The sequence below is a fragment of the Artemia sp. Qi Xiang Cuo genome, chromosome 17 (genome assembly GCF_049724085.1).
Source record: "Artemia sp. Qi Xiang Cuo chromosome 17, ASM4972408v1, whole genome shotgun sequence".
Classification (NCBI taxonomy): Eukaryota; Metazoa; Arthropoda; class Branchiopoda; order Anostraca; family Artemiidae; genus Artemia; species Artemia sp. Qi Xiang Cuo.
In genome coordinates this window covers 4,961,874-4,979,066 of record NC_142810.1, presented here as the reverse complement: position 1 = coordinate 4,979,066, position 17,193 = coordinate 4,961,874, and the positions used below count along the sequence as shown (strand labels likewise).

The window sequence follows — 17,193 nt, the reverse complement described above, 5'->3', positions numbered from 1 at the left end:
ATTTAAAAGCGTAACATAATTGTACCATAAATTCAAAACATAACAAAAATGTAACGTTTTTAGGACCGTAACGTAAAACGTACCGTTTTATTAAAACGTACCAAAAACGGTGCGAACGTAACCTCGGTGGCAACCCTGATGAAAATCCTTAGAGCTCTTTGTCATGGTCAACGAGAGATGAATTAGAGGAGAATTGATGCAAAACACAATCCTATTCAACTAATTCGGAGCAAAACGCCGGTTCACGTTAATGGATAACTTCTATCCAGATCTTATCTTTGTGAAAATTGGCTCCCTCATCATCGTGAGAATCGGCCTTAGAGATTTTATGCGGCATCTAGCACACTCTTGACACTTAATTTCATAGATGACTCTTCTATGTATAGCAATAGAATTTCTCAAAAATCCCAGAATTAAGATAAGAGATCTGTATTTTGGAAATTTCCCCCTAACCACTTTCCTTTATCTCATTTACATTTTCTACCTGCTCTACTATGGATACCAACATTTTCAGCTCTCCTTTCCGCCATAGAAAATGGATGTCTCAGAACGGTGCAGCAGCCAGTGCTGGAGGTGGCAATAAGGGGCTTAAGGGTGTTATTGCAGGTAAGATATGTAAATTAGATTATGCTTTGACAAAAAAACCTAATATCTTATAGGGCAATCATTATGTGAGATTTCTCACAAACACTAGGCTATAATTATAACTGAAAAGCTCAGGTTAGGCCTATTTCCCCATTTAACACTTGCCAAATAGCCTTGGCTAGCCTATATACTTTGATTTTTTTGGTAAAGTTCTACCAAATCATATTATTGAGTTAGAAATAAAGTGAATACACCATTTGATGCCTTTTTTTTATGCTGATTATGAATATAGTAATCATTTCTATCAGAAATGAACTTCAGTCCCCCTCCCCCTATATATACCTAACCTAACCCTGAACTGGTATATAAAGGGGGGCTGAAATTCATTTCCGATAGAAATGATTATTATATTTGTAATCAGCATAAAAAAAGGCATCAAATGGTGTATTCACGTTTGTCCTAACTCAATAATATGATTTGGTATAACTTTACCTTTTTTTTTTTTTTACAAATTTAGGCTACAAGCCAGTTATTGATGAGGAATAAAGTTAAATTTGGGATTTTTTATGATTTGCTAGCTAAAACTGGAATACAGGCTAGGCCTAGGTATCCAGAGCTAGATCTATTTTTTTTTTCTCAGGAGTGAGGGACATAGGCTAGGGTAAAAGGTAAATTTTTACCAAATCATATTATTGACTTACAAATAAAGTGAATATACCACTCAATGCCTTTTTTTATGCTTTTTCCAAATATAATAATTATTATTGTAGGAAATGAATATTACCCCCACCCCTATATAGGCTACCAATTCAGGGTATATATTTGCACATTAGGGGGGTGGGGGTAAAGTTTAAACTTACATCCCATTTACATCAGAAATAGAATTTGCCCCCCCCCCTAATGTGCAAATATATACCCTTAATTGTTATATATAGGGGTGGGGGTGAAATACATTTCTGACAAAAATGATTATTATATTTGGAAAGAGCATAAAAAAAGGCATCAAGTTGTATATTCACTTTATTTGTAAGTCAATAATATAATTTGGTAAAAATTTACTGGTTAATTTTTGGGAAAGGCCACTTTTCTTTGGCATTCTAAAAAAATAGAGACAGGTCTTTGGACCTGTCCCATATAATACTACAGCTTGACACAATGCAAGTGTAGACCCAATCACCTATCACTGGAGCCAGTCCAGTGAGAGTAATTTGTCATCATAAATTCTAAAAGTGATCCTTATTTTAACAAGCAATTGAAAAGCAAAAAATGTATTTAATATTTGTGATTTATAGAATACAGATTAAGCAATAAAAGTTATATTCTTAGAATCAGACAATAATCAGCTTTTTGTTAATATATGAATAAAACTGGAACACTAAAAGGATATATGCATTAAAATAGAATAATTGGTATTTCCAAAAAGCAGTCCTTCTATGTAAGTCAATAAACTAATAATTTCAAGTGTTTAATCTTAATGAATTTTAATAATAACCATATTGCTGCATAGCTTAGATTTTTAGCTAGTCATTTGACATATTCAATTCTTCTCAATACCTATTTGGTAACAAGATGTGAGGGTTTTACATGATTTTGCTCAGTTGCATACTGGTTTTTTACCCTGTGTAGATTTTTCTATGAAGAGTCAATCAATTGTCTTGAACCATCCTCTCCTATCATATGGTACTGCCACCTTATGTTCTTTCTCCCAAAGTTTATTGACTTGCACTTCTGAATGTTAAATTCAAGTTTCCACTTACTGGCCCATAGTGAAATCAAATTCAGGTCTTCTTATGTGGAAGCTCTTGTAACTGATGACTTGGCAGATCCAATAAACTTAGAATTATCAGCATAAAGGCTCTTATTATTTCTTACAGCTTCTGGAGCATCATTAATAGAAACATTGAACAATGTTGGACCTAGGATTGTTTCCTGAGGCACACCACTGTCAAATTCGGAGAAGAATTCTTGCCCATTGTCTCCAAGTACCTTGACTCTCTGCTTTCTTGCTGAAAGAAACTGCATCATCCATTCTACAGCCTCCAGATGGATGCCAATAGCTATTAGTTTTATCTTCAGCTGGTGATTACCTTAAATCCCATTGTCCAGCAAATAAGGTATTATCCTGCAGGTGCAGGTGCACAGCTCCACTTTTAACTCCATTCCACTTGAAAGCCTCCACATTAGGGACAGAGACTGCTTTTCCACTTAGGGAGCTCCAGAGCCCCATGACTCTATTTGGGAAGAAGTTGTTCTGTAGTCTGGTGTTGATTGTTTGCAGTACAGCTTCATGGTATGTCCGCTAGTTCTTGTTGATTGGTCTGGTTCAAGCATTTTTGACTTTATCAAATGCTTTGGCAAAATCTAAAAAGATCATGTCAACTGGAGTATTAGATCTAGCAACTTAGTGATTTAGTCATAAGCATCTATAAGATTTGTCTCAACTTAGTGCCCAGATCTGAAGCCATGTTGGCTGTTTGTTGGCAAGTGAACGTTTTGTAATGGTGGTATATACATTTCCTTCAAGAATTTTACAAATTGTTTAGGTAATGCTAATGGGTTGGTTATTGGTGACATTAGTCCTACTTACGCCCTTGTGGACAGGCATAATATTTGCATTTTGCCAATCTTGAGGAACTGCTTTGGTATCAAGAGACTTTTGAAACTGTTTTGTTAAGGGAGGGGCAAGGTCCAAGGGTGAACTCCATCAGGGCCAACAGACTTATTTGGATTCAATATTTTGAGCTGCAGTCCTATGTCCACAGGTTTCATGGTGATAACTTGCATAGGTTTGTCAATATTGTAATCCAGCATTTCTGACAATGGAGCATTATCAGGATGTTTGAAAACTGACTTGAACTGCTTATTCAGGACTTTGGCAATATCTCCAGGACTGGCTATACTATTCTTATTAACTAAGATTTCTGTTACTGCTTGTCTACCAGGCTTTTGAATTGAGGCATGTTTTTAAAACTTCATTCAATTGATTTTTGAAGCTGATGCTAAGGTATCCTCATACTGCTTGTAAGTTCTCTTGTAAGGTGCTGGACTTTATTTTGCATCAGTTTAAAATTGTCATAATTTACCTGTGTTGAAATGCCCTTGTACCTTCTCCAGTTTCTTATTTTTCAGATTGCCAGCCTGATTTCTCAGAACATGTGAAGGAGTGTTCTTGGCCTTACTTTCCAAGTGGTTGTTGTATATTTTACAGTTGTCTACACAAACACCTTTTCATTTAAAGCCAAGTTTCCTCTATATTTTTATTTTAATATTAAAAATTTTCAGATTAAAAATTTTACTTTGTCCCCCTTTTTCTCCAAATACAACTCCCGCTCAACATTTAACAATTAACTTCTTCTCAACTAAATAATCATTGGTCAGATCTAACAATCTTTGCAGCTCTTTACCATTTTTTGCAACCAACACTATATCATCTGCAAAAAGGAGAGCAAACAAAGATTTACGCGATAACTCAATACATGGTGCTGCCCTACTCCTAAAATAATCCTCTATATCATTTATAAATAAAGAAAATAGCCTAGAAGATCAACTAAAGCCTTGCTGAACCCCCATAATACTTTTAATTACCCTAGAAAACTGTTTCCCAACTCGAACTACGATCCTAACTACACTATACATAGCTACTAATATCCTTACGAATCTCCAGGGCAATCCTAATTGTAGCAGATTCTCAATAAGGTGCTTCCTAACTACTTCATCGAAGCTCCTCTCAAGTCCAGGAAAGCTGCATATAACCTATTTTCTCTTCCTCTAGCATATTTTCTTATCAACACACAGGACACTTCCCAACAACCCTCAGGGCAAGGGTTTTAAGTTATGTCCTGGGGTATATAAAGTTTTTATAGAAGGCGTTGTCATAGAAACTTCAAAAGGGGCTCATTTAATTGGAAATTCAAAGTGCTAGTGCCCTTTTTAATAGTTGAAAGTAATTGGAGGGCAACTAGCCCCCCCGCCCACGTCCATCATTCACCCAAACACATCTAATCAAAATTTTGAGATAGCCATTTTTTTTTAGCATAGGCTAGTTGATTTCCAGATAGAAAATATGTTTTTAGAAGGACACTTCCCCACACCCTCAGGGCAATGGTTTTAAGTTATGCCCTGGGAGTATATAAGGTTTTTATTGAAGGCGTTGTCATAGAAACTTCAAAAAAGGCTAATTTGATTGGAAATTAAAAAGGCTAGTGCCCTTTTTAATAGTCAAAAGTGATTGGAGGGCAACTAACCCCCCCCCCCCACGCCCATCATTCCCCAAAACATATCCAATCAAGATAGCCATTTTGTTCAACATGGTTGATTTTTATATATAAAATATGTGTTTGCGAAGGAAACTCCCCCACAGCACTAAGGGTAAGGTTTTTAAGTCATGCCCAGGGGACAAATAAGGTTTTTATATAAGGTGTTGTTTAAGAAACTTAAAAACGGCTCATTCAATTGAAAATTCAAAGGGCTAGAGCCCTTTTTAATAGTCAAAAGTGATTGGAGGGCAACTAGCCCCCCCGCCCATCATTCCCCCAAACACATCCAATAAAAATCTTTAGATAGCCATTTTGTTCAGCGTAGTTGATTTACAGATAAAAATATGTTTTTGAGGAGGATACTCCCCCACTCAAAATAAACATTGGGTCTATAGCACTATATTCCTTCCTGGAACCTGCCTGTATATCTTTCATCTTCTTCTGTGATTCTAACCATTTATCTAACCTTGAACATAATACCTTACAAAAAAGCTTACTAATACTATTCCCCATACTGATACATCTATAATTACTATGGACTGGCCTTTCTCCTTTCTTATGCCACAGCACCAGAATAGATGTCGACCATTCCATAGGCCAACACCCTTTACTCAGAAATGCCAAAAACAAAAGGATTAAATTCGAAATAATCCATACTCTATTCCTCTTCCACACTTTCAGCAGAATTCCATCTATTCCCGGCGCTGATCCTCCCTTCATTTCCTTCATCTCTTCCCACAGTTCATTATCCTTCACCTCAATAACTAACTTTGAATCATCTTCACTCAATAGTAAATCCATAAGACTATCTAAATCTGAAAACTTCTTATCTAGCGGTTCACCTTCCTCTACTTCCTGAAACTGACCTTCCAAATATTCAGCCCAACTCTCAGCTGGGGGGACTTAACCAACACCACGTGTCCCTCCAACGGAAGTCTTCACAAGCTTCTGAAATTCTCTAGAGTCCGTCTTACTAAACTCTTCCTTAATCCTATGAGCTTCTTCTAACCTAAACTTACTTTTTTTTTCTTTGAATTAATTAAAAAAAACTTTTTCCACAAAACAAGTTTTTCAAAGAAAAGTAAAGAATTCCATTAAACAAAAAATGAGCAAAAATAAAATCAAATAATCTACCAAGCGTGAAACTACCACAAATCAGCATCGATAGATAAATGAAACTCAAAACGAACAGAAATTACAATAATTAACCGAGTCAAACTCAAAACGAGCAGAAATTAACATAAGTTGGGCGCAAAACCCCTATGCCTTCCCAAGGCCAGAACAAAATTTAACCTTTACTGAAAAAAATATAAATGTTTCTACTTTTATAACTTTAATAAATCAAATAATTTTAACATTTTGATTACTAAATATCAGTATATATATATATATTAAATTGACAATGCACATTCATTTGTATTTTTTCAGTAAAGTGCAAATTTTGTTCTGGCCTTGGGAAGGCATAGGAGTTTTGCGCCCAACTTATGTTAATTTCTGCTCGTTTTGGGTTTGAATCGGTTATTTATCGGGAATATAATGCTATAGACCAGCTATTTATTTTGAGTGTGTTGATAAGAAAATACTTATTTTGTGGAAAAAGTTTTTTTTAATTAATTTCTGTTCGTTTTGTATTGACATAGTCTCTTCAGGGAAAAAGAAAATAACACTTTAAATCTTTTCGTTTTTTAAGACTTTATAGTTTGGCCTGCTATTTGTATACTGGAGAAAAATTTTCAGCAATTTTTAACAGCATACACCCTTTTAAAAATCTGGACACAAATAGTACTCTTTAATTTAGTTTCATACCTCCTTTTCTTGACCTGAAATGGAAAACTTGATACCAATCGCAAAAAAATCTGTTTACATAGCTTGGTTACACTTACACTGTTTTGATTTGGTTAAATTTTAAGAGCAGAAGTAGCCTCGAAAGTTCGAACATAAGACCCTCAGTCGTTCTTGGGATACTGCTGAGATGCCTTATTGGGAATTAGCATTATCACAGTGAATTTTGATTTAATCTTAAGGCAACATTTAGTTTTTAAACATAATGGGCAAATGGAAGGGTGGGAGTGGAAGGGGGACTAGTTGCCCTCCAATCACTTTTGAATATTAAAAAGGGCAACAGTACTTTCTATTTTCAATCGAATGAGCTCCTTTCGAAGTTCCCACGACAATTCATTCGATACGAAGTGCCCTGGTCTAAACAACACCAACAAAAAATATTACTAATAACTTTCGACTATTAAAATGGGTACTAGCTTTTTGAATATCAAATCGAATGAGCTCTTTTCTGAAGTTTCTTAAACAATGCCTTCTATAAAACCTTATATGCCCCCAGGGCATAACTTAAAACCCTTGCCCTGAGGGCTGTGGCGGAGTGTCCTCCTCTGTGGGGGAGTATCCTCCTCAAAAACATATTTTTTATCTGTAAATCAACTACGCTGAACAAAATGGCTATCTCAAAATTTTCATTGGATGTGTTAGGGGGAATGATGGGCGGGGGGGGGGGGCTAGTTGCCCTCCAATCACTTTTGACTATTAAAAACGGCTCTAGCCCTTTAAATTTTCAGTCGAATGAGCTTTTTTGAAGTTTCTACGACAACTTCTATAAAAACATTATATGCCCCCTGGGCATAACTTAAAACCCTTGCCCTGAGTGTTGTGGGGGAGTGTCCTCCTCACAAACATGATTTCTATCTGGAAATCAACTACGCTGAACAAAATGGCTATCCCAAAATTTGATTGGATGTGTTTGGGCGAATTATGGGCGTGGGGGGGGGTTAGTTGCCCTCCAATCACTTGCGACTATTAAAAAGGGCACTAGCCTTTTTAATTTCCAATCAAATTAGCCTTTTTGAAGTTTCTACGACAACCCCTTCTATAAAAACCTTATATACCCCCAGAGCATAACTTAAAACCCTTGCCCTGAGGGTTTGGGGAGTGTCCTTCTAAAAACATATTTTCTATCTGGAAATCAACTAGCCTACGCTAACAAAAATGGCTATCTCAAAATTTTGATTAGATGTGTTTGGGTGAATGATGGACGTGGGGGGGGGGCTAGTTGCCCTCCAATTTCTTTCGACTATTAAAAAGGACACTAGATCTTTGACTTTCCAATTAAATGAGCCCCTTTTGAAGTTTCTATGACAACGCCTTCTATAAAAACTTTATACACCCCAGGACATAACTTAAAACCTTGCCCTGAGGAATGTTGGGAAATGTCCTCCTCTAAAACATATTTTCTATCTGGAAATCAACTACGCTGAAAAAATTGGCTATCTCAAAAATTTGTTTGGATTTGTTGGGGGGATTGATGGGCGGGGGGGAGGGGCTAGTTCCCCTCCAATCACTTTCGACTATTAAGAAGGGAACTAGCCCTTTGAATTTCCAATCGAATGAGCCTATTTTGAAGTTTCTACGACAACACCTTCTATAAAAACTTTATATGCCCCCAGGGCATAACTTAAGACCCTTGCCCCGAGGGTTTTGGGGGAGTGTCCTCCTCAAAATGATATTTTCTATCTGAAAATCAGCTAAGCTGAAAAAATGCTTATCTCAAAATTTTGACTGGAAGTTTTAGGGGAATGATGGGCGTGGGGGGGGGGGGCTAGTTGCCCTCCAATAACTTTCGGCTATTAAAAAGGGCACCAGCCCTTTGAATTTCCAATCGAATGAGCCTGATCTGAAGATTCTACGACAACGCCTTTTATAAAAGCCTTATATGCCCCCAGGGCATAACTTAAAACTCTTGCCATGAAGGGTGTGGGGGGAGTGTCTTCCTCAAAAACCTATTTTCTATCTGGAAATCAACTACGTTGAAAAAAATGGCTATCTCACAATTTGAATTGGATGTGTTTGTGGGAAAGATGGGTGTGGGGGGCGGGGGCTAGTTACCCTCCAATCACTTTCGACTGTTAAAAAGGGTACTAGAACTCTTTGAATTTCCAATAAAATGAGCTTTTTTTGAAGTTTCAACGACAGCGCCTTCTATAAAAACATAATATGCCCCCAGGGCATAACTTAAAACCCTTGCCCCGAGGGTTTTGGGGGAGTGTCCTCCTCAAAATGATATTTTCTATCTGAAAATCAGCTACGCTGACAAAATGCTTATCTCAAAATTTTGATTAGATTGTTCGGGGGAATGATGGGCGTGGGGGGGGGGGGGGCTAGTTGCCCTCCAATCACTTTTGACTATTAAAAAGGGCACTAGCCCTTTGAATTTTCAATCAAATGACCCTGTTTTGAAGTTTCTACGACAACGCCTTCAATAAAAACCATAACCATATATGCCCCCAGGGCATAGCTTAAAACCCTTGCCCTTAGGGTTGTGGGGGATTGTCCTCAAAAACATATTTTCTATCTGGAAATCAACTACGCAGAACAAAATGGCTATCTCACAATTTTGATTGGATGTGTTCGTGGGAATGATGGGCGTTGTCGGAGGGGGGGCTAGTTGCTCTCCAATCACTTTTGACTATTAAAAAGGCACTAGCCCTTTGAATTTCCAATCAAATAAACCTGTTTTAAAGTTTCTGCGACAAAACCTTCTATAAATGCCTTATATGCCCCCAGGGCATAACTTAAAACCTTTGCCCTGAAGGTTTTGGGGAGTGTCCTCCTCAAAAACCTATTTTCTATCTGGAAATCAACTCTGTTGAACAAACTGGCTATCTAAGACTTTTGATTGGAAGTGTTGTGGTAAATGATGGGCATGGGGGGGGGGGCTATCTACCAGCCAATCCCGTTCAACGATTAAAAAGGGCACTAGCCCTTTGAATTTCCAATCGCCTTCTATAAAAAACCTTATATGTCCCATAGGGCATAACTTAAAACCCTTGCCCCGAGGGTTGTGGGGGAGTCTCCTCCTCAAAAACACATTTTCTATCTTGAAATCAACTACGCTGAACAAAATGGCTATCTCAAAATTTTGATTGGATGTGTTTCGGGGGAGAACGGGCATGGGGGGGGGGGCTATTTGACCGCCAATCACTTCCGACTCTTAAAAAGGGCACTAGCCGTTTGAATTTCAAATCGAATGAGCCTGTTTTGAAGTTTATACGACAAGGCCTTCTATAAAAGCCTTATACGCCCCCAAGGCATAACTTAAAACGTTTGCCCTGAGGGTTTTTGGGGAGTGTCCTCCTCAAAAACCTATTTTCTATCTGGAAATCAACTACGTTGAACAAAATGGCTATCTCACAATTTTGATTGGATGTGTTTGGGGGAAAGATGGGCCGCGGGGGGGAGGGCTAGTTGCCCTCCAATCACTTTCGACTATTAAAAAAGGCAACAGCCCTTTGAATTTCCAATCGCCTTCTATAAAAAACCTTATATGCCCCCCTGGGCATAACTTAAAACCCTTGCCCCGAGGGTTGTTGGGGAGTCTCCTCCTCAAAAAAACATTTTCTATCTATCAACTACTTAACTTTTTACTTTGACTTATGTCTCCTGCCGGGCGCTGCTTGGCGTAGAGAGTGACGTCTGCCTCCTCCATCCACTTCGGTCCATGGCAAGCGTTTGCACATCGCTCAACCTGATCTTTGCCATCGCCAGGAACTCGAACAGGCTGTCAGACCATCGTTTCTTCGGTCGGCCGTGAGGTCACTCCCAACCAGCTTTGACAGGGTCGAAGTCATGGATCGTTTTCGCAGGTGTGTGTGGAGGCATTCGAAGTAGGTGTCCGAACCATCGTAGTGTTCGCTCGGCTGCTTGGGTCGAAAACCGAGACTGCTTGGTGAGCTGCAGCAGCTTCTCATTGCTGAAAAAGTCGAACCATCGTAGACCTTCGATCCTCCTCAGGCTCTTCGACTGAAAGACATCAATTGTCTTGAGGGTTGCGGCTGAAACTTGCCACGTCTCAGCTCCATAGAGCATCACAGAGCCGACGAGGGCGTTGAAAATCCGCAGCTTCGTTGTGCGACTGATGTTTGGTTTTCGCCAGAGGTAACGGTTCAGTCTGCTCATGGCAGAAGACGCTTTGGATATTCTCGCTTGTAGTTCAGAAAGAAGCGAGCCATCGGAAGAAGTTATGGAGCCCAAGTAAGTGAACCTTTGGACAACTTGTGGTCCAATGCTAGTGGTGCTATCTAGGCTAACTGAAGGATTGGCAGCAGGAGAGGATGGGTCTATAGCCATAATTTTCGTTTTAGTCCAGTTTATCTGCAGTCCTACTTTTGCAGCCTCTTCTAGTAGGATTCGAAGCACTTCCAGCAACTGCTCCATGGAGTCCGCCAGAATGGCTAAGTCATTGGCAAAATCAGCATCTGTAATGACACGATCTCCAAACTTGAGTCCAAAGCTGAGACATGAAGTAGTCCTAGTCATAACGTAGTCTATAATGACACTGAAGAGCTCTGGGGCAACTGCACATCCTTGGCGCACTCCTGTCGTGATTTGGAAGAACGGGCTGCGGCGGCCGTTCACTTGAACACAGCTCTCCGTCCCAGGGTGTAGAGCTTTGAAGAGCCTGCAGTATTTCTTAGGGAAGCATGTCGATTCTAGAATCCGCCAAAGAGCTTCTCGGTCCACTGAGTCGAACGCAGCACGGACGTCGACGAAGGTAAAAAAAAGCTTTTTGTCGGAACTCCGTGGCTTTTTCTATGATTTGTCGGATCGTAAAAATCTGCTCGATGGTTGAACGGTCCGACATGAAACCAGCTTGCTCCGGTCGCCGGATTTTACTAATGATATTTCAACATTGATCTAGCAGGACCATTGAGAAAAGTTTTCCTGGGACAGACAGTAGGGTTATTCCAAGGTAGTTCAAGCAGTCGCTTCTAGAACCTTTACTCTTCCATAAAGGGATAATGACACCCTTCCGCCAATCTTCGGGAATTATCTCGGTTTGCCAGATTGTAGAGAACAGGGGGTGGAGAAACAGGAGCATAACAGGACCTGCATATTTTAGCAGCTCTGCACTCAGGCCACAGATACCGGCAGCTTTATTGTTCTTGAGCCTTTTTACTGCATTTCCAATTTCTGAGGGGCTGAAAGGCTCGTCTGGAGGAGTATCTGTTTCGGATCTTGGACTGCCAGGTTGGCTGGGACTATCAGTAGAAGGCATAGACGGGTTAGTGTTGTTCAGGAGTGAGCAGAAGTTGTCCTTCCACCGCTCGAGACAAGAACCCTCATCAGAGAGAAGTGTTCCATACCTGGATAGGACGGGTCCCAATGCTGGTGTTTTATTTTCTGTGAGATCGCGGAGGTGCTTGAACAGGCTACCCATGTCTTTCTTTTTTGCTGCTAGTTCGATTTCATCGGCTTTCCTTGCAACAAACTGAGTTTGGTCTCAGTGAATAAGTCTGTTCCGCACTCCATTGAGCCTCCGATAGGTGGCCATGTCCCCAAGAAGTCTTGCCCTCCGCCTTTGCTCTATGACCTGCAGTGTTTCGTCAGTTAGCCACGATTTCTTCGGGAAACTCCGCTTGCCAAGCACCAGCTGTGCTGCTTCGCTGGTCTGTGATTTAAAATACTTCCAGGCGTCTTTGCTGTTGTTGAGTGTGCCCAGGAGCTCAAAGCGATTTGATATCTCAACACTATACTTCTGGCGAGTATATGGCTCCTTTAGTTTCCCAATATCCACTGCTACTGGTTTTCTTTCCGATCGCTGTGCATGGAGGCGAAGCTGGACATCAGCACAATTCAGTCTGTCAGTCTTTCTGACGTCGTCAGCATGTCCGTTGACGCGCGTAGGTCGCGATCTTAAAAGGAGGTCCGGATCCGAGGCTATGTAGTCACTTTGCGTAGCACTTGATTTTCAGGTGGATGGTCGCTAGACCAACCGACCCTAGGCCTCCAATCTGATTAGAGCTAGGTTTAACCTAGATACTGATATTCCCGGGGTGGGCTCCACCCGCAACATGAGGTTGCAGCCACCCTGATCGGAGTGTTTAGTTAGGGGATGACCCCATATCCAGAGGCACGTGGTCAGCAGACAAGGTCTGCATCATTCCGGACGAACTCCATTCGCCTCCAACTACGCTGAACCTGGTTCAACTACGCTGAACCAAATTTTCTATCTCAAAATTTTGATTGGATGTGTTTTTGGAAATGATGGGCATGGGGGGGGGCTAGTTGCCCTCCAATCACTTTCGACTGTTAAAAAGGGCACTAGCCCTATGAATTTCCAATAAAATGAGCTTTTTTTGAAGTTTCAACGACAGCGCCTTCTATAAAAACCTTATATGCCCCCTGGGCATAACCTTGCCCTGGGCAACCCTTGCCCTGAGGGTTTTGGGGGAGTCTCCTCCTCAAAAACACATTTTCTCTCTTTAAATCGACTACGCTGAACAAAATGGCTATCTCAAATTTTTAATTGGATGTGTTTGGGGGAATGATGGGCGTGGGGGGGATAGTTGCCCTCCAATCACTTTCGACTATTAAAAAGGGCACTAGCCCTTTGAATTTACAATCGAATGACCTTTTTTTGAAGTTTCTACGACAACGCCTTCTATAAAAACCTCATATGCCCCCAGGGCATAGCTTAAAACCCTTGCCCTGAGGGTTATGGGGGAGTGTCCTCAAAAACATATTTTCTATCCGGAAATCAACTACGCTGAACAAAATGGCTATCTCAAAATTTTGTTTGGATATGTTGGGGGAACTGTTGGGAGTGGGGGCAGTTGCCCTCCAATCGCTTTCGGCTATTAAACAGGGCACTAGCCCTTTGAATTTCCAATCGAATGAGCCTGTCTTGAAGTTTCTACGACAACGCCTTCTATAAAAGCCTTATATGCCCCCAGGGCATAACTTAAAACCCTTGCCCTGAAGGTTTTGGGGGAGTGTCCTCCTCAAAAACCTAATTTCTATCTGGAAATCAACTACGTTGAACAAAATGGCTATCTCACAATTTTATTTGGAGGTGTCTGGGGTAATGATGGGAGTGGGGGGGGGGAGGGCTAGTTGCCCTCCAATCACTTTCGACTATTAAAAAGGGCACTAGCCCTTTGAATTTCCAATCACCTTCTATAAAAAACCTTATATGCCCCCCTGGGCATAACTTAAAACCCTTGCCCTGAGCGTTGTTGGGGAGTCTCCTCCTCAAAAACACATTTTCTATCTTGAAATCAACTACGCTAAACAAAATGGCTATCTCAAAATTTTGATTGGATGTGTTTGGGGAACGATGGGCGTGGGGGGGGGGGGGCTAGTTGCCCTTCAATCACTTTCGACTATTAAAAACGGCTGTAGCCCTTTGAATTTCCAATCGAGTAGCCTTTTTTGAAGTTTCTATGACAACGCCTTCAATAAAAACCTTATATGCCCCCAGGGCATAAGTTAAAACCCTTGCCCTGAGGGTTGTGGGGAGTGTCCTGCTCAAAAACATATTTTCTATCTGGAAATCAACTACTTTGAGCAAAATGGCTATCTCAGAATTTTGATTGGATGTTTTAGGGGGGAATGATGGGCGTGGGGGGGGGGGGCTAGTTGCCCTCCATTCACTTTAGACTATTAAAAAGAGCACTATCCCTTTGAATCTCCAATCGAATGAGCCTGATCTGAAGTTTCTACGACAATGCCTTCTATCAAAGCCTTATATGCCCCCAGGACATAACTTAAAACTCTTGCCCTGAGGGGTGTGGGGGAGTGTCTTCCTCAAAAACCTATTTTCTATCTGGAAATCAACTACATTGAATCAAATGGCTAACTCACAATTTGAATTGGATGTGTTTGTGGGAAAGATGGGCGTGGGGGGGGGGGCTAGTTGCCCTCCAATCACTTTCGACTGTTAAAAAGGGCACTAGCCCTTTGAATTTCCAATAAAATGAGCTTTTTTTGAAGTTTCAACGAAAGTGCATTCCATAAAAACCTTATATGCCCCCAGGGCATAACTTAAAACCCTTGCCCTGAGGGTTGTGGGGGAGTCTCCTCCTCAAAAACACTTTTTCTGTCTTTAAATCAACTACGCTGAACAAAATGGTTATCTCAAAATTTTTAATTGGATGTGCTTGGGGGAAGGATGGGCGTGGGGGGGCTAGTTGCCCTCCAATCACTTTCGACTATTAAAAAGGGCACTAGCCCTTTGAATTTCCAATCAAATGACCCTGTTTTGAAGTTTCTACGAAAACGCCTTCAATAAAAACCTCATATGCCCCCAGGGCATAGCTTAAAACCCTTGCCCTGAGGGTTATGGGGGAGTGTCCTCAAAAACATATTTTCTATCTGGAAATCAACTACGCTGAACAAAATGGCTATCTCACAATTTTTATTGGATGTGTGTGGGGGAATGATGGGCGTGGGGGTGGGGGGCTAATTACCCTCCAATCACTTTCGACTATTAAAAAGGGGACGACCGCTTTGAATTCGCAAACGAATCAGCCTGTTTTGAACATTCTACGATAACGCCTCCTATACAACCGTATATGACCCCAGGGCATACCTTAAAACCCTTGCCCTGAGGGTTTTAGGGGAGTGTCCTCCTCAAAAACCTATTTTCTATCTGGAAATCAACTACGTTGAACAAAATGGCTATCTCACAATTTTGATTGGAAGTGTTGGGGGGAAAGATGGGCGTGGGGGGGGGGGGCTAGTTGCCCTCCAATCACTTTAGACTATTAAAAAGGGCACTAGCCCTTTGAATTTCCAATCGCCTTCTATAAAAAACCTTATATGCCCCCCTGGGCATAACTTAAAACCCTTGCCCTGAGGGTTGTTGGGGAGTCTCCTCCTCAAAAACACATTTTCTATCTTGAAATCAACTACGCTCAACAAAATGGCTATCTCAAAATTTTGATTGGATGTGTTTGGGGAAATGATGGGCATGGGGGGGGGGCTAGTTGCCCTCCAATCACTTTCGACTGTTAGAAAGGGCACTAGCCCTTTGAATTTCCAATAAAATGAGGTTTTTTGAAGTTTCAACGACAGCGCCTTCTATAAAAACCTTATATGCCCCCTGGGCATAACTTAAAACCCTTGCCCTGAGGGTTTTGGGGGAGTCTCCTCCTCAAAAACACATTTTCTGTCTTTAAATCAACTACGCTGAACAAAATGGCTATCTCAAAAATTTTAATTGGATGTGTTTGGGGGAATGATGGGCGTGGGGGGATAGTTGCCCTCCAATCACTTTCGACTAGTTGCCCTCCAATCACTTTTGACTTTTAAAAAGGGCACTAGCCCTTTGAATTTCCAATCGAATGAACTTTTTTGAAGTTTCTACGACAACGCCTTCTATAAAAAACCTTATATGCCCCCCAGGGCATAATTTACAACCCTTGCACTGAGGGTTGTGGGGGAGTCTCGTCCTCAAAAACACATTGTCTATCTTGAAATCAACTACGCTGAACAAAATGGCTATCTCAAAATTTTGATTGGATGGGCTTTGGGGAATGATGGGCGTGGGGGGGGGGGGGGCTAGTTGCCCTTCAATCATTTTCGACTATTAAAAATGGTACTAGCCCTTTGAATTTCCAATCGAATAAGCCTGTTTTGAAGTTTCTATGACAATGCCTTCAATAAAAACCTTATATGCCCCCAGGGCATAACTTAAAACCCTTGCCCTGAGGGTTTCGGGGGAGTGTCCTCCTCAAAAACATATTTTCTATCTGGAAATCAACTACGCTGAACAAAATGGCTATCTCACAATTTTGATTGGATTTTTTAGGGGGGAATGATGGGCGTGGGGGGGGGGTCTAGTTGCCCTCCAATTACTTTTGACTATTAAAAAGGGCACTAGCCCTTTGAATTTCCAATCAAATGAACCTGTTTTGAAGTTTCTACGACACCGCCTTCTATATAAACCTTATATGCCCCCAAGGCATAACTTAAAACCCTTGCCCTGAGGGTTGTGGGGGAGTGTCCTTCTCAAAAACATATTTTCTATCTGGAAATCAACTAGCCAACGCTAAACAAAATGGCTATCTAAAAATTTTGATTGGATGTGTTTGGGTGAATTATGGACGGGGGGGGGGCTAGTTGCCCTCCAATCAATTTCGACTATTAAAAAGGGTACTAGTGTTGTGAAGTAGTATTTGTGGTATTTGAGGGTTGTAGTCGTAGATGCCTTTATTCTCCCTTAATAGGGGAGATAAACTCTGGCCCTAAGGTAATTGAACTTTGGTAGCGTGCCTTAGGCTATGACCGAACTAATGAGGCGTACCGACTGAGTATGTTCGAGAGGCTAAAACTAGATCATAGAGAGTTCGTCTAAAATACAATACTTTTATTCATTTATCAGATAAAAAAATTGGATATTTTCTGGCTACAGGGACTGGCTGTCCCAAGTAGCCCACAAGTCTCAATAAAAAAACAATAAAATATAAATAGATACTTAGACACTTACGATTATAAGACAAAGTCCAAGGTATTTCTAATGAGAAAACAAACGGGCAGGGGTTCACCCAGCAAGTCAAAAAGT

At 40.8% G+C, this 17,193-nt stretch overlaps 1 protein-coding gene across 1 annotated transcript in view; it reads left to right on the top strand.

The window, feature by feature from the left end:
- Positions 1–405: 405 nt before the first annotated feature.
- Positions 406–17,193, top strand: part of sea (mitochondrial citrate transporter scheggia) — a 103,352-nt gene continuing 86,564 nt past the window's right edge. The window contains exon 1 of the mRNA XM_089103707.1: positions 406–606. Coding sequence (XP_088959833.1) covers positions 495–606 — 112 coding nt within the window. The 5' untranslated portion in view covers positions 406–494. The remainder of the gene's footprint in view (positions 607–17,193) is intronic.